Source organism: Zymoseptoria tritici, chromosome 4, assembly GCF_000219625.1.
Source record: "Zymoseptoria tritici IPO323 chromosome 4, whole genome shotgun sequence".
In the NCBI taxonomy this organism is placed as follows: Eukaryota; Fungi; Ascomycota; class Dothideomycetes; order Mycosphaerellales; family Mycosphaerellaceae; genus Zymoseptoria; species Zymoseptoria tritici.
Genome location: NC_018215.1, coordinates 783,032 through 803,803, shown reverse-complemented (window position 1 = coordinate 803,803; position 20,772 = coordinate 783,032). Strand labels below are relative to the sequence as shown.

Genomic DNA, 20,772 nt, shown 5'->3' with positions numbered 1-20,772 from the left:
GCCAATCAGCTTGGACATCAGAAAGCTACTTCAATTCACCTCACTTTCTCAAGATCCATCACCGCGACAATGCCAACGATGTGACCAGACTCTCAGCTGATACAGGCCATTCGGTCTTGTACCTCAAAGCATGCTCGAAGCCATCTTCTACGCCCGTTTCCACCCCGAACGCGGTCCCTCCGTAATCCACCAGTATCCCGCCGGCTCGATCATATCCCCTCCTGGTTCTCCTTGCCGTCCACTCATCAACTGGGCCGATATATCCTCCTACATCATCCCGCCCTACGACCTCTGCAACCAATCTCTCTCCATCTGCACCGCCGGCCACCGCGTCCTCGCTTTCCCAATCTCCCTCGAAGATGCCGAGTACGACCGAAATCGCTTCACGTTCAACATCTGCTTCGTGCTACCCGAAGAGGAAGACGCACATCCGTGGGAATCCATCGTGAGGAAGACGGCGAGATTTCTTATGGCGATCGAGACGGAGGACTGCGTGTTGCAGATTGAGGAGGATTTGAAAGGACTCAAATTGGCGGGCGAGGCAGGCTATCCTGCCGATGTGGGGAGTATCTATACCTTGCTGGAGAGGATATTGGAGGATCTGAACGCGTATGGTGAGACGTGTATACAGGTCAACAGTTCGCAGACGCTGAATCTGAGATTGGAGTTCCAGAGGTCGGCGCCGCCGAAAGTGAATACTTGGGACGTTCCGCTGTTGATCAGGTCTCTGCCGAGTCGGGAGGAGTGGACGTGGGACCTTACGCTACAGCGGATACACATGTATATTGACGGTATACGGCATGTGCAGAAGATCGCCGAGCTGGCAGATGTGGAAGTCAAGCTGGTCAAGCGGGCGGTCAAAGAGCTGGTCTTGCATGGTAGAGCCATGGTGCTAGACATCTTTCATTTCCAGGCGATATACACCTGCACGCGCGACCTGAGCGCTTTCGTTCAAGATCTGGATCTACAGGACGAATGTCGACGATATGTCACGATCCCACAGGAGCCAGAGGTAGTAGAAACCAACGATCGACATAGCATCAGCGACGTGAGCATTCCCGGCCCAACACGCGAAAGTCTGGTCGAGCTCTACAGCTCCCTCCACCGCGGCATTCAACTGGCCGACTTCTGCCTCACACACCAAGACGAACTCGCCCACATTGACATCCGCCGCTTCATCACCTTCGGCGTAATCAAGGGCTTCGTCCAACGTCTCCACAAATACGCGCTCGCCCTCGAGCCCCTCCCTGGATCGACTCCTGCCCCAGCCTCGGGGAAACGTCTCAGCGGCAGCAGTCACTCCAAGCCCCGTTCCGGCGACGACGCAATGCGCGAGTGCGATCGAGCGTATCGTAAAGCGGCGCTCACGAGCGGCTGGATGACGCCACCGAATGGTCCGCCGCCGTCGAGTATGGGTAGGAGCTATCGGAGTACGGAGAAGTCGAGGAGTGAAGAGGATGAGCTGTTGAGGTTCTATTTGGATGGATGTCATCCGATGGATCAGATTTGTGCGGAGATGCATGTCAGCGAGAAGAAGGTGCTGGAGAGGTTGAGGAGTGGGAGGTTTGGGGAGGTGGTCTTCTTGAACAAGTGATCTCGGCCACGGGCCATTGTGTCCTACCTCCAGGGTCAGGCTAAGCCGAGGAGAATCTCTATGAAGGACTTCGGAATTCTCCCCAGCGGACGCAGGTCGAATGGGAAGTTGAGTCGATGAGTACAGTGGATTCAGCTGCACCGGGGCATTCTACCGGAGTCTCCTCTCCTGCAAAAGTAAGGTACTCCCATTGTCCTGCTGACTGGGTAGATACTCGTTCACGTGGAGCTCCACAAGGTCACCTGCGGCATCCTCCAGTCACCAGCTGCGTCCGCAAAGGGCCCATCTCTCTGTCGCTGCGCAATACCAACACACCGGCTCTCACTCCCGCCCGGATGGCACCTTCCATCAGCAAGCTCTTGAGTCCTCCAGTCAGTCACTCGTGAAGCGGAAGCCTCTCACCAGATCCTCGAGGTCTTTGAGCGCCAAGCCATCGAAGCCTGTTTCCTGTCCGTACCATCCGCGTTTGGGAAGGATGGTGTGGTTCTAATCGGACGACGATTGATGCCTTGAATCGCCCGAACTGTGTCAGTCCTGGTGGTCTCGAGGACACGACGCCCTTCATCTTGTCCGGTAGACTTCGGCTGCCTTGCGTAGCTCTTGTTGGCCGGGACATAGGTTACGTCGATTCTCTTGGCCAAGACTCGTTATACTGACGAAATGAACACAGCGCTATTGAGCGAAGTTTGGTCATTAGGCGAAGTTGACGGCACTGACAGTCGGTCGACGGGTGTGGCAGACTCTTTGCCTCCGAGGAATGGCCTGAGCAAAGAAGCTACCGGACTTCCACCTTTTCTGCATGTAAGGATTCAATCTCGTGGGATTTGATCGAAGAAGCGATCGGGCAAAGCCAGCGAGTTACCCTTTGACCGAATGGACTCCGTCGCCGCTACAAATGCGTTGGTTCCACTCCTCTCCTTATCGTGCCGTCCTGCCTCTCGCCGGTCTGGTTAACAAGCTACTGTTGTTTCACCTCTTACTTCGCACACAGGCGGCTTCGCATACAGGCGAACACGCGTGCATACCGAGTTGTAATTTCGACTGTAACGACCGGCACATATCAGCGTGCACGCCAGAGTCCATGCCGAGTACGGCTGCAATGATCAAAAAGTATGGGTGACATTGAATGCTGAGCTCGGACAATGGAAGATTGAGTCCATGTTGGGTTTCCTTTCAAGAGTGACATGTGATCATGGCCTTAGTAGGAATTGGTGGGTGAATGAACATTTGCTGTCCTCTATTGAATTTTGGGGCAAGATTATATAGGGACGAGCGGACCGACTTGCGCTCCTTGTCTTCCATTCGCTCTTCATCCGTAGTCGTGTGAAGCAAGCAAATTGCCATCGCTGGGTCTATGATTGCCTTCTTCGGCCCTAGCTCATCCATCCTTGAAACGGAAGGTCCTTGCCATTTCCTCCACGTCTCTAAGCGTGAACCCCCTGAAGAGCGCTTTCTTAGCGATGCCCTCCGCGGCATGCTTGAGAGCCTCGACTGTTGCGTCCACACCCTCCCTACCGAAGTAATTTGGTCCAAGGCTCCACATGCCCGGACCGTCCCAGCTGCTAATCTGAAGGCCAATGCGACCCAGACATTCGATCCTGACGTACACAAGCGTACGGCCGGCATCCCTCGAGGCCACTTTGAATGTGACATCTTGGAAAAAAGCGGCCGACTTGAAGCTGCGTAGCCTCGTCTTGACCTCAGCCCTCATGCCCAGAATTCCAATCTTTTTGAGCTGAGCCGGGGGAGTTCTCAGACTGTCGCCGCGTCTGGCTCGAGCGCGGTCCTCGAAATTCGAATACAGGCAGATCTCGAAGTTGGTCTCGCCAAAGAAGACCGGGAGAGTCTCGACGCGCAATTGCCTCGAGACTTGCGTAAGCGGATGGAGACGGAAGGCGGTGAGGCTCTTGGTCTTCTGCTCAAACATCTTGATCTCGCGCTCGCTACGCGTGCGAGACCAGTAAGTCCAGTAGCATTTAGTGTTGCAATCGTGGGCGCCGTGGTCAATACCGTTGACGTGCTTGATGTTCGCGATGAAAGCGAGGGAGTAGATGTGAGTTCTCACTTCAGGCGGAAGGTCCATGAGGCGAAAGGTCTGATCCGATGAGCCCTTGTTCTCCTTCGACACAGTCACGGTCGAACGTGCTTCGAGTACCACAGAGAGCGGCTGAGTCTGTGTTCTATCCTGTGAAGCCGGAGCCGTGGCCGTAGAAACGTCTTGTGAGATAGTGCTGATGGTGCCGGATGTCTTGAGCTCTGCCGCCTGGGCAGAATTGGAGGCGTCCATGGTCTTGTGAGCGCAAAGTGTTTGGGGGAGAGTTTCGAGAGGATATTGCGAGAAGAGATGCTGGTCAAGCGGTGTGTGTTGTGTAATTGAGGCGATGATAGTTGAAGATGTGGGTGGTGTTGTTGGTTCAGCAGAAGAGGAAACGAAGCAGATGAAGTAACGGTAAGAGCAAAAGTACAGACCGTCTTGTGAAGGCGTTTCTTTCAACTTCACATGTGCTCTTCATGTGTCGGTCAGCTGTCATATGAACTTGATCGCGCCCTCACTGCGTCCTCGCTCCGCACTAGCTTTTGGCATGAGCCAAGAAAGCTCTGTATCAGTACCGAACGCTTTACAAATTCGTCTCGAAGGACCGCCAGCAATGGGACTCGACAACGCAACACACTTCAAGATGAACGCCGCGCTCAATCGTCCGTACCAAAACTCATCGTGTAGACTCCACTGCGTCGACGGCTCTCACCCTCCCTCTTCACACCGTCAGATAACCTGTTCCTAGGAACTGGCATTGGACTGTCATTGAACAACGGTCATGCAGCAGCCTCACTCTTCCGCTTCTTCTCCTTCTTAGCCTTCTTCTCAGCGCCAGGCGTTGCGGCCTCGCCGTTGAGCTGTGCTGCGGCAGCCGCCGCGTCGGAAGCCGCTTTGTCAGCCTTGGTAGGACGGCCGCGCTTCTTCTTGGTGGATCCCTCGTCGCCGTCAGCAGCTGCTTTGCGCTTCTTAGCAGACTCGACAGGAGCGGTGGAAGGCTGAGGCGGGTTCATGCTGCTGAACATCTGTGGCTGCTGGGCGGGAGTAGGGTCTGGGCCGGCGGTAATCTTCTTGGGTCCGGCGGACTTGACTTTCTTCTTCGGTGGTGGACTTGGTGCCTTCACTGGGGCCTCTTCCTCGCTTTCGCTCTCCTCGTCGCTGTCGTCGTCGCTGCTACTGGAGCCCGAATCGGTGCTATCGTCGACTCTAGCTACCACGGGAGGCGCGGCCACAGCATCCTCGAATTCGTCCTCCTCACCCTCGGCATCATCGTCGGCCGGTTTCAGACCGTCCGCCTTGAGCGACTCCTTGTATGCCTTGGTGTCCGTCTCATACTTCAGCAGTTCCTTCTGGTATGCCTGTTTGTATGGCTCACGCTCAGCATCCGTCAAAGCCTTCCACCGCTCGGTGGCAAGCTTGCTGATGTCGCCAGCCTTGGTACCTTCGGTGTCCGGGTTCTCCGCCATTTCCCTGGTGAGGATCGGTCGCTGTTCGCGCAGGTAGCGGAAGTAGGCGGTCAATGGGCGCTTCGGCGCATTCATGTCGCGCTGCTTGTATTGGCGCTTCTGCTTGGGTTGTTTGACGCCGTCCGCGGACATGGGTGCGACGGGCGCCGCGGACTCGACAGGCGCGCCATACTGTCCGAGGAAGGCTGGTGGAAATTGCTGTGCAAATTGGTTGATGGAGTTGAAGGGCTGGAGTAGGCTGCTGACGTCCAGAGAGCCGTCGCCGGCGAGAACGACTTCGGTATGGTCGGCATATGCTTTGACGGCGCGGTCGATTGCAGAGCTGAGGCTCATAAACGCATTGTTCAGCTGCGCGCGTGTCAGTAGGGTTGTTGCTATGAGCTTTGCGACGCGTCATTGTATTGATCTAGCATGTGAAGCTTTGCTAGATCAACGCGACTGCTGTCGCAAAGGGAACATCGAGTGCATACCGCGTTTCTTGTGTGTACGAACGCCTGCCGCGAGACGGCGATTTGAACGATATCGCCGGAGTGGGCATGAGCCAGAGGAGCTGGCATGATGTGTTGCGGTGTATTCTGTAAATCAAAGTCTTGAAGTTGCGGGTCAATTCTGGAGGACATTTTCGCGAAATTGACAGGACGTGACCGAGTGTTGATGGAGAATTTCAAGCCGAGAGGGAACTCGAAAATGGAGGACGAAGACGAAATCGAGGAGGCGGGGATGCGCCGATGTTTTCAATAAGCCCAGGATGCTCGACCAATCATGGCGCTTGACGACCTCGGCGCGTGGGCAACTTTGATTAGGAGGTAGAGGAAGGTCGCACCAAGACGGAGAACCTAAGTACTTTGGCAAGGCCTCTGAACGTCAACAAAGTCGATTACCTCTAGCTTGTATGCTGAATTTACGGAACAGCTTGTGAATATGTTCCAACAAGGTTCCGTTGTTGAAGTGACTTGTACTTGCTATCGAGGTATACTGCTAGAAGTTACCTAACCGTGTCCTGCAGGTTGACCTGTACCGTGTCTGCTATATCACCTGTCCTGTCCTGTCTAATGCGAAGAGTGCATACGGGTCGACAGGTGACAAAGGCGCTCCAGCGAACACATCTACGAGAGCTCCTTCTATCACGTCTCGTAGACTGCCGATTACACCCTTGCCGTTGAGACGGGATCTGATCAGCGGAATCCAAGACAAGCAAGACCAGGAATCGAAGGATGGCACAAACAATGGATCTCTTGGTGAACAGAACAATTCATTGACTTTTCTATGCGCTACTTGGCACGTGCACCGCTTCGACCTTTCATCGGATCTCGACTGGCTCATACTCCCACTGCAGCTCGTGAAGACAGTGCCAGCGATCCTCGTATCGAGACATCATCGTGCCGTTTTCCAACTCCTGCCTCCCTTCATACTCCGCACTCCCATCCTCTTTCGAAGACGTCTAAGCGCGAGACATGACACCCCAAGCGCGGATCTTGTTGTCGGTGTATCCAGCGAACAGGGTCTGGCCGTCGGCGGACCAGGCGAGGGAAACACACTCTGGGTCACGGGCCTTGCCGCCGGCCTCGAGGAACTCAGGGCGGAGCTCGTCAACCTTGCTCTTCTTCTCAAGATCGAAGATGACAATCTCCTTGGCGGTGGCAGCGCACAACCAGTAGCGGTTGGGCGAGAAGACAAGGGCGTGGATCTCGTCACCGGCGCTGAGAGAGTAGAGGTGCTTGGACTCGTTGAGATCCCAAAGCATGGTGGTACCGTCCTTGCCACCGGAAGCGCAGAGTGAGCCATCTGGGGAGATGGTGACGGTGTTGATGTAACCGGTGTGGCCGGTGTGGTCGGTCTGAAGGCGGCAGGTGGAGAGTTCCCAGACCTGGATTGAGTCAGTCAAGGTCCTTAAATCGTTGTGCTGATCGAATGAACGAGCGCGCGAAGTTAAAATCAGTGCGCCGGTGAAGGCAAGTTGTAGTTTCATAGCCGTAGATGGCAGCTCTAAAGTAGCAAATACTTTTTAAATGTGTAGCATCATGTGAAGGGGCGCAAGAGGGATGTAGGATTATGCTCACCTTGACGAACTTGTCCCAACCAGCGGAGACGATGACTGGGTTCTGAGGGTTTGGCGAGAAGCGCACGCACGAGACCCACTCAGTGTGGCCCTTGTCGGTGATGGTGTACTTGCAGTCACCGAGGGTGTTCCAGAGCTTGATGGTGCGGTCACGCGAGCCGGAGACGATCTGGCGGTTGTCGGCCGAGAAGGAGACGGAGAGAACATCGTTGGTGTGTCCGACGAAACGACGGGTGGTCTGACCGGTGGAGAGCTCCCACAGGCGCAGGGTCTTGTCCCAGGACGAGGAGAGAGCGTAGGCACCGTCGGAGGAGATCACACAGTCGGAGACAATGTGAGAGTGTCCGTGGAGGGACCGCTTTGCGAAGCCGTAGCTGGTGTCATCGCGGGTGAGGTTCCAGATGATCAAGGTCTTGTCACGAGATCCGGACAGGAGCATGTTGGGGCTGGTATGCCTGTTAGTGTGTTGCTCTTCAATGCTCTTTCAATGGCTGTTTCTCACTTCTCGAGCGAGGTAGCCAAGCTGGTGACCCAGCCGGAGTGGCCCTCAAGGGTACCGCGGAGTACGAGTTGCTCAGCCATGATTGCGGTGAATGGTGTGTAGGGTGAGGTTCGGTGGTCGAGAAGTCGATGGAAATGTTGAAATGTTCGAGCTCCGTCGTCGAGGAATTTGAGAGTGCGAAGCGGGCCAGCCCGTAGTCCCCGCGGGAATGCCGAGATCTTCGCTTGCATGTGCAGATCGCTTCAAGCTTGGAGAGGACAATTGATGGGACAGCTCCGAATGCGTCTTGAAAGACCTCAAAATGACTGAATTCATGTCTAAGGTCTATATGGGGGGAATCCGTCTATCCAAGCTGGATCTCTACGTCTTCATCATCACCCACGAACGCGTATTCCATCTTTCGTTTGACTGCGTTCCCGTCATATACCTTGCTCCACTTCCCTCCTCGTGCTTCACACCGGTCGAGACTCGCCCGTGTGTTTTGACTCTTTCACACGCGCATAGACCGCAGACTGAAATACTGCATGTCGAAACATGCGATCCCGCCTGAGAATCGCGAACGGCCGCGTCTTCTTGAGGAATATAGCAAAGACATTCCCAGTACTCATCGACTGACTCGCGGTGAAGACTCTTGTGTCAGCATCGAAGAGCGCAGTTTTGCAGCCGAATCGCGATTGTGCATTCACTGCGACCCATCTCTAAAAAAGACCCCGTTAGATCGCTCTCTGATCACTGCCCAGGCGGTCCACCGTATCTCATAGGCGGCGGCTGATGTCCTCCCGGCCCAGGACTCGGTCCGCCAGGCATGGAAAATCCCGGTGGCATATTCGGAGGGAAGCCAGGAGGTGCGAAGGGCATGTTGCCTGGTGGTGATCCTGCAGGACCTGGACCGCCGCCCGGTGGGAATGCTGGCATGCCGGGAGGGGGATTGAAGCCTGCCGGGAAGCCTCCAGGAGGTGGATTGAAACCTGGCGGGAGAGGAGGCATGCCTCGTCCGCCTGGCATGAGGCCTGGGAAGCCTGGTGGCATAGGCGGCATACCTGTGACTCGTCAGTGCCGTCTCAAATCGCCAGACTGGATGATATTCATACCTGGCGGCATAGCACCTGGCATTGGTGGGAAACCCGGCGGCATGCCATTTGGAGGACCAAATCCTGGAGGACCTTGCCCAGGCGCACCGAAGTTCATGCCAGGCGCAATGGGTACACTCTGTCCTTCCGCAGCATAACTGCTTGTGATTCCGTCTATTACTGCTTGTGCCTTCTCGTGTCCGATTTGTTGATAGTAGTCCACGACGTTACGCAAATGATTTCGGCCGCTGTTGTGGGCTTTCCGGACGCTCATCGAGTCGTGGGTGAGGTAGACATCGCAGTAGTCGCAGAAGAATTTCGGCATAGTCGCAAAGGTCGAAAGGAGTGTGATTTATACGCGTATCGAACTTCGAAGGTCGTCGTGTGCGTGGGTTGCGAGGTCGGGATTGTTGAAGTGTGTCTCTGCAATGCGAGCGGTTGTCGAAGAAGGACGAAAGCCGCAGACAGACCATCGAAGCTCAAGACCGGGATCTCGGATTCGGATCTTGATTAGTGATCACGTGCATTCGCGACTGCCTCCAAAAAAAGCCAAATTCACTTCACGTCGCCCCGTCCTTCCGTCATCAACGTGCCATCCATGGATCTGTGCAGTGTTTGGGCACTTTTGGAGAAATCAACACAACTGAACCACATCCTGTAACTCGTACAGTAAGACTACAAACACACTCTCTTCTTGTATCTCTTGTCAGGAACTTCAAATTCGCACGAAAATTGTACAGCACAACAGGATCCAACCATGGCCAACTACGCCCCCGAAAACAGCGTCTGGTCAGCGATGTCCTACACGCCTCCTCGAGGCCGCTGCAACCACAAACCTGGCTATCTCTCAACATGCCCATGCCTCCGATTCATGCTGCATCCCGTCAAGGTAAGCCAAAACATCCCCCTGATGGACTTGCAATCCCCGCCAGACTAACAATCTCACCAGGCTGCAACGAGTTTTGAATGCGACGGCTGCGGCCACCACGCCTCTTACCACTCCATGGACAACCCCGAAGAAGACGCTATTCTCCAGAGGTGGTCCGACCAGCAGAAACTACAGCAACAGCAGCAGATTGCGAACGAAGCTGCGACTGGAGCTGGCACGAAGAACAAGCGAAGGCGTATCGCCGACAAACCTGGCGATGCTGAATTCCAGGTTCTGGAACTACTGGACGACGATGACGACGATCCCGTGGCTACGACGGCGACGCAGCGGCTGAAGCAGAGGCAGACCGTCAAGCTGAAGCCGGCATCGTCAAAGAAACTCGGTTGACAGCCAGCAGGTCTGCGGTACCAAGGAATGCTGCGCGAAAGAATGCAAGCTTCGAGCGACTCAGCCGTTCTTGTCGTTCTCGAGCAGGCTATCATCATCGGGCAGGGCAGAAGCTTCGTCCCACCCTAGGTCATTTGACCTGGACTCCCGTCTGCATCACAATTCCTCATCCTCGTCCTCGACGGTCGCAGCTCTGCCCTTCCCCTTGCCCATACTCCACGCTGGATGCGCCTTCTCCCACTCTTGCAATGCGAGCCCATAATCCAACTGGAACCCCATGTCCGCCTGGTCTTGTGCTTCTTCGAATTCCCGCCTTGCTCTTTCCTTCGCCTCTTGATGCGGCATCGTGGCTTCGAGTTGCTGCTGATCCCGCTCGGCTTGCATCTTACGCGCGGTGTGCTCGCCTATTAGGTTCCGGGCTTCGAGCGTGGAGTCGAATGTGGAGTAGGGGTTGCGAGGAACGAGTTGTATTGGTGGAGGCGAGGTTTTGGGCAATACCGGCCAGTGCACAGTTTGAGCAGTGGCAACTCCAGGGTTTGACGTCTGAAAGGGTTGGGTTGAAGAGACGAATTGCGAGGAAGGAGGACGCGCCGGAGAAGGCGGAAGGGAAGTCAGGAGATCCGCCATGGGCCAAGTGGCGTGAGATCCTGGTCGATGAGATCTAGATCCGGATTCTGAACACGACTGTTAGCGATATACGAACCGACTGCATACCCCTGGCGAAGAACATCTCACCATCTTTCACCCAATCCATTTCGAAATGGTGACGCTGCAATCTTCCACCTCCATTCGGTCCTTCGTCTGGCCTTGTGGGCCATGATGTCCTTTCGTTCTTCTCCCCCTTCTTCTCCTCTCTACCATTCCTGTTCTCCACCTCTTCTCTTCTCAGCCTCTGCGCCCTTTCAACCAAGGTCTCCTCCCTGACCGGACTTCTCGTAGTCCATATCGGCTCTATCACCTCTGGCGAATGCTCAACCGGCACTGCACCCTCAGTAGCAAGACCAATGAGATATGCTTCAATCTGCTCCGCGAGTCTGGTGGTGGCTCGTTCGCGGTCGAGCCAATTATCCTCGTCCTCTCCGCTGACTACATGAGGTTCTTGAATGGTGGTTGCTGGGAGAAGGTGTGCGCGGGAGAGGTAGTAGGATTTCCAGGCGTATGCGTCGACTATGTCGGAGCGGGTGGCGGGGGTTAGAAAAGAGGGGAGGTAGGTCAGGGGTGTCGCCATTGTTGTTGCGAAGTCGCGCGTGTTTTGAAATTGACGCGCGAGTGTAGCGGTGCGCTTCTGATGAATCTGCTTTGCATGTGAGAGACTTGCATTATATGATCCATTTGCATTATGTGAGGTGCGTCGATTTATTGGTGGACGGTGATGTCCTTTGTTCTTCTTCTTTTGTCGTGCCGGTTTCGGGGAATGATGTCTTACAATCATTCCAACGTGGCCGGTCCTGTGATGAGGAACCGCAAACAAAGAAAGTCGCCTGACCTTGGCTGGTGACTGACTCTCATCAGGATCTGGTATGATGGCAAACTCGAGTGACGGACAAGACGACGGTGCAAGACGGCAGGAGGATGAGACGGTGGTAGCGCAAGTAGTCCATTCGGGTATCTCGTCCTCAACAAGTGGTCCAACAGTGTGGGTGGCCAAAATTTTCTCAATCCTTCTCAATCGTCTTGCAAAGTGCTGTTCTCCTCGTCTTCATGGGTCTCGCGCGCTTGCCGGCTTGCAAAGTGTTCAGCTCTTCGGCACGTGTGTCGCTCATAAGTTTTGGTAAGGCCAAATGCCACCAAAGTCGAGTCGAGCCAAAACAAAAGCCAATCGCTGAAATAACAAGCCGTGCGCAAGTGTGTCGTGTCCCTTTCAAAGTGCATCCCGTCAAAGTGTGCACACAAAGTGTGCGCTCTCATCTGTGAAGCGCGCTTTTACCTCCCCTGCTGCCTCGCCTTGGCGGCCTCGAATTCCTGCTCGCGGGCGCGGACCTCGCGCTCGGCCTGGAGGTAGACCTCGAGAGTTTGAGACTCGTTCCAGCCTTTCTTGATGGCCTCTGCGTCGATGGCCTTGCGCTTCTCGATCATGCCCTTCATGTAAGCGACCGTGTGCTGGAGCACGACGGCCTCACTGCGCCCTTGACCCTGCATGCCGGGGACCACGTCGGCGAGGCGGTCGAAGCCGGCGCGGATGGCGTCGCGGCGCTTCTTCTCCGACTCAATGTGGTTCTTCTTCTTCTGCTCGTTGGTGAGACGAGCCTTGGCCTGGTTGGTGGGTGAATGGGGAGAACCAGGCATTTTGCTTGATTTGGCCTTATCGGCGGAGGTTGGACGCTAGCCACGGTCAGTAAGGAAAGAGCTGGTGAAGGTGGACTCGTTTGCGCAGTACCTTGTTGATGTCGGGCGAGGGAGGCTGGTGGGATGGCGACTGATCGGCCGATTGACTGCTTGTGCGGAGGCGCGCTCTGTCTTGGGCTATAATGTTGTGAATGTCGTTTAAGCCGGCATTCATTGTGGTCGGGTGAGGGTGGTGGTGCAGGTAGGTGGAAGTTCGTTTGCAAGCTTCGGTGCAAACGAGATGTGTTTTGTTTCGAAGTTGGGAATTATCTGGCTGGATCAGTCAGCGTGGGGTCCTCTGGGCTCGGCACGTATTACTCGTCACTTCGCGCCGAGAATGTCGAGGTCGAGGCGTACTCGAATTAGTGACTGGCGATGAATCTTACTGGCTCGTCCTCGGTTCTGATCTCGGCAGTCGAGCAAATTGGCAACAGTGTGTTCTTTCAAGTCAAGGCTCACGGCGTGTGCGCACAGTTTGGCGTCGTGGAAACGAGCATCCGTGTTGAGGGGTCCAGAACCAGAGGGTAATGTATGCGCGGAGCTCGAGCTTCGAGTGTTTTAATGGTGAATCGTGGTCAAAGCCTTGGCTTGACTCATCTGAGAGTCTCCCCGCGATGCGGCATGTCGTGGAATGTGTAAGTAGAGGAGGTCTGAGATGCCATTGCTGAGGTGTAGTTGGGAAATGTGAAGTCGGAAAGTCGGGACAATTGGCATGTGAAAGTGGACTTGAGCGGGCGCTACGAACCGCCGTCGGGCCGAGTGAACTGGCACCCCTCGACTGTGCCCCCGCAGCCCAACAGTGATCGGAACAACCTATTCTCAATCCATGCATCACTTTGGGCATATTGATGACTGAGTCGTTGTGCTTGATTGATACCTTATTAATCATCCGAATGAAGTCTCATGTGACAATATGGCAGCTGATGGAGCTCGCTGGCTCAAGTCATCCGACATGTGTATAACACAGTCTTGCCCTTCTTGTGGAAAATGCAGTGATGTCCAAATTTGGATCCTCTTGAATGACGCAGGCCAACAGGCGATACGATGCGCTAACAAGTCAGCCCTACCTTATTGTGAGAGGAAGAGCGGTTCGGAGACTTTGAGGTCGAAGTTGTTGACCACAAGGCCGTGCATCTTTTGCTTTTCTTCAACACCACGACAACCCGAGATTCTCTCTCTCAGCATTGACTGCGTGTTCCCTACAACCTCACACGAATCACGATCCGCTGTTGTTCAACACAGCCAGAGTTTCGCATCGCTCCATCGTCCGCACCCGCCGTGAGGGCAGCCAGCATACCACTCTTGCCGCACAGAGAGAGACATCGCGAGTCAAGCAAGGCAAGCGCTACGATTCGTGCAGACTGCACTCTGCTTTTTAGACATCTTACATGGCGTGAGACGACTCCACCTCCTCCGCGGACACCTCCAGCAAAGGCCCCAGTTGCCGCATCTTCTCCCAACCCACAAAACCGCCCCTCCTACTGCTCGCCGTTCTCTCAGACAACATGGAGCGGTCTTCGGGGCGGTCGTCGGCGGCTAGCCGTCGCAATCACCCACAATCCGCCCGCGAGACGATGCGGCGCAATATCTCCCAAGCCAAGCGCTCCCAAATTAGTGGACAGGAGGCCTATATCTACGCCCTGAGGGTCGCCTACCTCCACTACCTCCTCCAACCACGCCAGAAGCGAGTACAGCATGTCGCCAATATCTCCAAGCCGATTCAGCGCTCGTCGACCTCGATCAACGACATGGTCAAGGACTTCAGTCACATCCGAGATCATAAGAGCACGAAATTTCCGAGTGGATTCATGGCTGCATTGGACAAGCGAATTACTGGTGTGTTGGTTGGACAAGAGAAGATGCCGGAATACAAAGATGCATTGATCAAGCGGACATTTGCGACGTTCTTGAACGAGTTCAAGAATCCGACGTTTCGCAAGAACATGGAGAAAGATCGAAAGGTGGAAGACCTGCTGTTGATTTTCTTCTCCAAGGCTACAAGTGAGCTGCAAAAGGGCAAGACCGCGGATGACGACGGGTGGAAGTTGATGGTGGACCGCCATGTCGCCCTTTTCGTACGGTTGATCAGCAGTACTTTGGCCCATAATGATTGGACGAGGGATCGACCGGAACTGACAACTCGGCTGAAGTCTTTGGAGACGAAGCTGTTGCAACACGACTCGGACCTCGCCGATTCAAGCCAACGGAATGGTGGCCAAGGAGGTACGAGCGTCGAAGTTGAAGTGCCTCGATCGTACGATGTCAAAGATATGCCTCTGGTGATCCGAGTCTGCCGCATCTTTGCACAGCCTACGATGCAAGCACAGAACGACATCAACGCGCATAGAGAGGAATGGACTGAAAAGGAGGCCCTGAAGGATCTCAAGCTCTATCAGACTCACATGATGCTCAACGATCGAGTGACCCTTTCATCGGACGACTTTGACATTGACGAATCTTACGAGCTGTGGCGGAAGACCGAGATCAGCGAGCTCAGTCAGATGATGCTTGCATTGATTCAGTCCGATCCTTCTCTAGCCAAAGCATCATCAGGTGCCAATGCAGCGTCATATCACACTCCTACGCTGTCGCAGAATGACAGTGGACGCCATCCGGCTAGTGAAAACCAGTCGGCATATATGGCTGACCAGGCGATTGATATGAGCGGCTTGAATCTGGATGACGCCTCGCCAAGGGACTCCGGAACTGGTTCAGTAGATGCCAGTCAGACCGACTTCACCTTTATGCCTCCAGAAGTCCGCTTGTACTTCCGTGCGGTACTGAAGGCGACTTTGACTCATGATCTTGAAGATGAGGACCTGCAGCAACCTGCTGACGCCGAAGATCCGCCGGCGATGAAGCTCATATCATCGCAGTCTGCTGAACTACTAAACGAGATTGCTCTTCGGTGGCGGGTACCAAGTTTCAGCCGCATGGTACTATTCCTCGATGTCATTCGGGAAAAGTACCAAAGCTCAGAGATCCCGCTCTCGACAGTGGAAGCTGCATTCGAATTCGTCAGGGAGGCGACCCCAGAACCCAAGAAGAACAACAACAAGTCGGCCACACTACTAATACAAGCTGGATTGTATGATCGACACAAATGGACGCTCGTGGATTTTTCTGCCATGCAGACTATTTTGTCCAGCCTGCACGATGCGTTCCGACGGGAGCTGTTCGAAGTCTTCCAACACTGCTACGAGAACAAGCCACCAAGTATTGGAGAAGTCATGTATGCGCTCGACAAGATCGTCTATGAAGATCCATCATTTTGGAAGAATGAGGAAGACCTCGATGCCTTTGCGCAGATGATGAGTGACCGGCTCAAGGAGAAAGCACGGGAGAAGTACCATGACCTCCTTGCCACACACGTTCCGGACGACTCTGCGTCCTGGGAGTTCTTCAACGTGATCAAACTGGGACAGGCTGTGACTGGACTGTGTCAGAAAGTCCAGAAGCGATATCGGAAAAATCCGAGTATCATGGGCGTCCAGCCATTGACCGTGTTGGTAGAGGAGATTCTTCCATCATTCGCCAGCGATGCCAAAGAGCTTGTGGGAAGAATCATGGAACTGTGTAGGAGTCGCGGCGAGGAAGTTCCTGTGCAGGATGGATTCGAGTTATACAAAGAGCTCGTCGACATCCGTACAGTTTACGCACAAGCTTTGCCGGGCCGCGCATTCGGCTTCCACATTGAAGGCCTCTTGCAAGACTTTGTCTGGCGATGGATCAAGATGACGGACAATAAACTGCTCGATTGGGTCGAGGGTGCTGTTGCCCATGATGAATTCCAAGTCCGACAAGACGCTTCGGCCATTCAACGCGGCGAGCCTCCGAGCGATGACGAGCGACACTCTCAAAGTGCTGTGGACGTCTATCGAATCTTCAACCAAAGCATTGACCAGATCATTCAGCTGAGTTGGGACGATGACTTGCAGTATGCCAAGTTTATGACTGCCATTAGCAAGTCGATTGGCAAGGGCGTTGCCAAATACTGTGAGCTGTTGGAGGCAAAGTTCACGAAAGAAATGGATCGTCAGACACCCGAGCAAGAAGCTCGTGCGCAGCAAACACAAAAGGAAAAGTGGCTCGCCGTTGCACGCGATGTCTGGGCCACGGGAGGTCAAGGTCCCAAAATCGAACCATTTCAATTTTGGCCGGAGAGCTTTGTCAAGATCAACAACATTGAATATGCAACGCTCCAGTTGGACAAGCTCGAGCAAGAGATGAATGTCGATGCATGTGTGGCGGCCATTCAGAAGTACGACCCTCCACCGCCTCCCAATGTTCGAAAGCGCGGTCAAGTCAACAAGTTCATGTTCACGATCAAGATCATTGAGGCTGAGGATCTCAAAGCTGGAGACATGAACGGACTGAGCGATCCGTACGTTGTTCTTGGGGATGAATACCAGAAGCGATTGGCAAAGACCCGTACTGTCTATCAGTCACTCAACCCTCGCTGGGACGAGACAGTCGACATTCTGACTACCGGCCCTCTGAATATCATCGCTACAGTATGGGACTGGGATACACTCGGCGACCACGATTGTCTGGGCCGCACAAGCTTGAAACTGGACCCCAATCATTTCAATGACTACCTACCGCGCGAGTACTGGCTGGATCTGGACTCCCAAGGTCGTGTGTTGGTCCGCGTCACGATGGAAGGAGAAAGAGACGACATCCAGTTCTACTTCGGGAAAGCCTTCCGCACATTGAAGCGCACAGAACGAGACATGACTCGCAAGATCACCGATAAGCTTTCCGCATACATCCAACAATGTCTATCACGCCGGACTCTACGCGCTCTGACAACGACGTCTACCGCAGGTGCCGTAGCTGGCGTTACTCTTAATTCAATGCGTGGCTACTTCTCCAAGGTCTCTGGGCGTCCTATGAGCGTCGCTGTGCCGACGAGTGCTGCACCTTCCGGCGCCGGTGCCAATATCGCAGAGTCGGCCACCAATGCGCTGAAACCGCTGCTGCAGTACTTTGACGATAACTTTGCAATTCTGAAGCAGACGCTGACGGACAGCGCGATGATCTTGGTTATGACGAGGCTGTGGAAGGAAGTCCTCGTAACGATTGAGGGATTGCTGGTGCCACCGTTAAGCGACAAGCTGAGCGCTCAGCGACCATTGACGACGAGTGAGGTCGATGTCGTTTATCGATGGCTACAGGTGAGTGCAGAAAGATGCTTTCAAACGTTGTTGCAGGAAACGCTAATCAGATGACAGATACTCTTCGATTTCTTCCTGGCTTTTGATCCCGAAGCCGGCGTTGCGGACGGCGTCCCTCAGGATATTCTCAAATCTCCCAAATACCACGACCTGCAGAACCTCAATTTCTTCTATTTCGAGTCGACCGACAACCTCATCCGCACCTCCGAAGCAATGGCGTCTGCTACTGCCGCCCGCCAACAGGGAACCGCAGCCCGCCTGAATCGCCTCTCGGCACCCGCCCACCTCGGCGGCATGGCAGGCATCGCTCCTGGCCTAGGCGGTGGTCTAGGCACCGCGCGACGAAGTAAGAGTATTTTCCAAAGCCGGAACTTGGGCACGATCAAAAAGGTCAAAGAGGAGAAGAGGAAAGAGGCGCAGGCCGACCCGAACGACGACATGCTGTTGAGAATTTTGCGCATGAGACCGGAGGCGGAGAGGTATTTGAGAGATCGCAGCAGGCAAAAGGAGAGGTTGGCGGCTGCGGCGGCGGCGGAGGCCATTGTCAGGCAGAGTTTGCAGGCTAGCAAGAGAGGTGATGGGGCCAGTGCGGGTGGTGCTGGCGGGCAGGGAAGGAGTGGGCAAGCGGGCCCGGGGAGGGGAGCGTTGGGGAGGGTTTATGGGACGATTCGGGAATGAGGTCGGCAAGACGTTCGCGATTGAACGACATTCTGGCTCGTGGGCGGTGGTGAGTGTGTTTGCACAGGCATTTGGACAATTTGCATCGGTTCAAAGAGGGATGGAACATGAATTGACGAATTAGTGATGAAAGAATTATACCCATTGACTACTTGATATATAGCAGCACCGAACGAGCGCTTTGGCCTGAGAACGAATCTTCGCCTGAAGGATCTTGGTCGATCCTGCGATAGGAAATGAGCCAACACTATCATGGTTCCAACGAGAAGTCAGCATGCCTTCTCAATAGCGGCACAGTGAGGAGGGCGTCTTACTGACGCATTGAGTACCCCTGTTTGTGTCGACGAAGCACACCAGATCGTCCGAGCACCACTTTTCGCCTCTCTCGCAGATCTGGACACAGACTTCGGAGCCTTTGTCTACACGGCAGTCAAGGGCGCCGCAGCAGCGTTGGTTGCCCTTGCAGGAGGCTGCTGGGTGAATCAAAGGGCATTCAGGAGAACATACAGTTGCAGAGACCAGAACTCTTACCGGAATCCTCAGGCCAAAAAAAGAAACCTCCTTTTCCAATTTCCCGACGAACGAAACAGCAAAAGAAACTCACGAGTCCAGAAAACCGATTTCCACCTCGTTATATTACTACAAGCCCGATTTCTTACGAAGCGGCCAAATGGGAGGTTCTACTTGATTGGTTGGAGGGGGGATGTTTGTAGCTGTTTGTTTTGCGCGGGTCGTCCCGGGGTTGCTGGTTTGCTGGACACGAGATTGCAGCATAAAGGGATGCTGGGTGTTTTGCTTGTTTATTTGCTGCTGGCCATCATGTCGATCGATGAGGGTCGCATCGTCAGCTGGATGCGCTTCAACTCACGAGTTTCAATCTGGCAAGAATGCGAGCGACCGAACGTTTTTTCAGAGTCCAAGGGTAGGTAGGCTGACAATGGAGATTCTCTATCGATGTGCACTTTCGGATTGCTGGCGATCGGTAGTGAGTCGGTGCTTTAGGTCGGGCAAAATCGATACGAGGCTTTGACAAGATGTACACACGCCTTGTGGTATTGAAACTTCCATTACAACTATTGATATGACTACCGTCTCCTTGAATGCTCCGGCTGCGAAGCGTGGAGAGGAGAAAATCATGCTTTTGGCCCGTAAGGTGCAACCATAGCGAGGATGCCTTACCGTGAATGGATTGCAAGGATGGGTAGAGGGTGCCTAGCGAGCCAGGATTGCCAGGACAGATCGATGGGTGTTCAGTCCGCGTATCGACCGGTCGCCGTTTTCAATCTATAGTGATATCACATCAGCATAACTCTGAAGCACGCGCCACGACAAGATGATCCTCACAGGAGCATGACCAAGTACCGCCGTGCGCGCCGTGGTCGAACGGAGGCACGGGTCGAACTCCTGGCTTCAGTCGATGGCCGCTACGTGACTGCAGACTGTCAGTACCGCTTGGAAAAGCGAGCAAAAGGATTGTCACTCACTGTAGCATTGCCATCCGGCACCTTGGTTCCTGCACGTGAGGCCAGCAGGGCACCAACTTCCACCACTCCCGCACTGATCTAGAGTCTGGTTAGAACAGCCCGTAAGTTTGCGCGAAGAGAGTGACAAACGGCGACAGAAGGCATCCACGCAATTTCGAGGGCCGCAACATCTTTGGAATCGGCAATCGCCTGCCGTCAAAGTCAGCATGCATAGATTCGGAGGACATGGAACAAGATATACCTCCATCGATGTTTTGACACTGCCGCTGACGTCCCACTAACTGACCACTGGGATCTTCCTCCGCCTGACCGGCGACGCCAAGGGCGAGGGTGACGGCGATGACTGCGTATGCGTAGAGCTTCATGTTCAGTGGGTTGTGGGATAACAAGAGAAGGCAATAGATCTGGCGAGGAGGGTATGGAACGAAAAGACATTGGGAGACTGCAAAGGCCCGACCTATATAGGTATGGCAACATAAGGAGGAAAAACTTGGTAGCGTCGGTCTTGCTACCAGAATGCTATCTGGTACGTCCGTTGCAGGACTCAAGCGGCTCGGCGGTCAGGTTCGTTCGCGAGAGGACTGAAACAAATGAAAGGAGCTTGTGTGCGGCGGATTCTCTGCTTGGGCTAGCATTGGTCGTATGGCTTGTAAACAGCCAAGCCTCTTCCGCCGACTGGACATGAAGCTCATCATTCGGGCTTTGGCTTGAGGGCGATGGCACCTGGAAACGGGAACTTCGTCTTCTGGCAGCTGGAGATGCCAATGCAATACCGCGAGCGACGGTCAAGTAGAGCTCCTCTTTTCTTCCTCCCTTGTCCGTCCATCGCTTCGACCTCCCCAATAGGTCGATCCTGTGGCTGTGTTCGTTGAAAACATAGCGAATCGGTGAGCAGCAGCGAGAGCGAAACGAACTCCTCTCGGCCGAAACTTGACTGCAGACTATCAGTGATAGTCCAGACCGGGACTTAATCGGCGCCGGCTTGTCTGCGGACGGACTCGATAGACAGCGGAGCAGAAGTGGCGTAGCATTGATTCGGTTGATAGTCGTCGAGGACTCGCCTCCGACTCAGCGGAGTGCCAAGAGGTGACGTTGAAAGGGAAACT

At 54.4% G+C, this 20,772-nt stretch overlaps 7 protein-coding genes across 7 annotated transcripts; 2 read left to right on the top strand and 5 right to left on the bottom strand.

The window, feature by feature from the left end:
• Positions 1-118: 118 nt before the first annotated feature.
• MYCGRDRAFT_24183 (uncharacterized protein) lies at positions 119-1,273 on the top strand (the record flags this gene model as incomplete). The annotated part of the gene is made up of 1 exon (XM_003853470.1): positions 119-1,273. A coding segment is annotated over one exon (1,155 nt), but the record flags the coding sequence as incomplete, so codon positions are not given.
• Positions 1,274-4,927: 3,654 nt separating this feature from the next.
• Positions 4,928-5,197, bottom strand: MYCGRDRAFT_31129 (uncharacterized protein; the record flags this gene model as incomplete). The annotated part of the gene is made up of 1 exon (XM_003852852.1): positions 4,928-5,197. A coding segment is annotated over one exon (270 nt), but the record flags the coding sequence as incomplete, so codon positions are not given.
• A 1,135-nt stretch (positions 5,198-6,332) lies between these two features.
• MYCGRDRAFT_57734 (guanine nucleotide-binding protein subunit beta-like protein) lies at positions 6,333-7,780 on the bottom strand (the record flags this gene model as incomplete). The annotated part of the gene is made up of 3 exons (XM_003852851.1): positions 6,333-6,962; positions 7,156-7,600; positions 7,657-7,780. 3 exons carry the CDS (start codon positions 7,734-7,736, stop codon positions 6,537-6,539), a joined length of 951 nt encoding a protein of 316 aa, XP_003852899.1.
• A 251-nt stretch (positions 7,781-8,031) lies between these two features.
• Positions 8,032-9,151, bottom strand: MYCGRDRAFT_104068 (uncharacterized protein; the record flags this gene model as incomplete). The annotated part of the gene is given in 3 exon segments (XM_003852850.1): positions 8,032-8,290; positions 8,307-8,696; positions 8,748-9,151. 2 exon segments carry the CDS (start codon positions 9,049-9,051, stop codon positions 8,386-8,388), a joined length of 615 nt encoding a protein of 204 aa, XP_003852898.1.
• Positions 9,152-10,067: 916 nt separating this feature from the next.
• Positions 10,068-11,230, bottom strand: MYCGRDRAFT_109011 (uncharacterized protein; the record flags this gene model as incomplete). Its single annotated transcript, XM_003852849.1, has 2 exons — positions 10,068-10,545; positions 10,706-11,230. 2 exons carry the CDS (start codon positions 11,228-11,230, stop codon positions 10,159-10,161), a joined length of 912 nt encoding a protein of 303 aa, XP_003852897.1.
• Positions 11,231-11,925: 695 nt separating this feature from the next.
• On the bottom strand, positions 11,926-12,984 carry MYCGRDRAFT_70836 (uncharacterized protein; the record flags this gene model as incomplete). Its single annotated transcript, XM_003852848.1, has 3 exons — positions 11,926-12,324; positions 12,380-12,601; positions 12,685-12,984. The coding sequence occupies 2 exons, from the start codon at positions 12,500-12,502 to the stop codon at positions 11,926-11,928; spliced, it is 522 nt and encodes a 173-aa protein (XP_003852896.1).
• An 848-nt stretch (positions 12,985-13,832) lies between these two features.
• MYCGRDRAFT_109009 (uncharacterized protein) lies at positions 13,833-18,182 on the top strand (the record flags this gene model as incomplete). The annotated part of the gene is made up of 2 exons (XM_003853471.1): positions 13,833-17,504; positions 17,562-18,182. The coding sequence occupies 2 exons, from the start codon at positions 13,833-13,835 to the stop codon at positions 18,180-18,182; spliced, it is 4,293 nt and encodes a 1,430-aa protein (XP_003853519.1).
• Between the last annotated feature and the right edge of the window lie 2,590 nt (positions 18,183-20,772).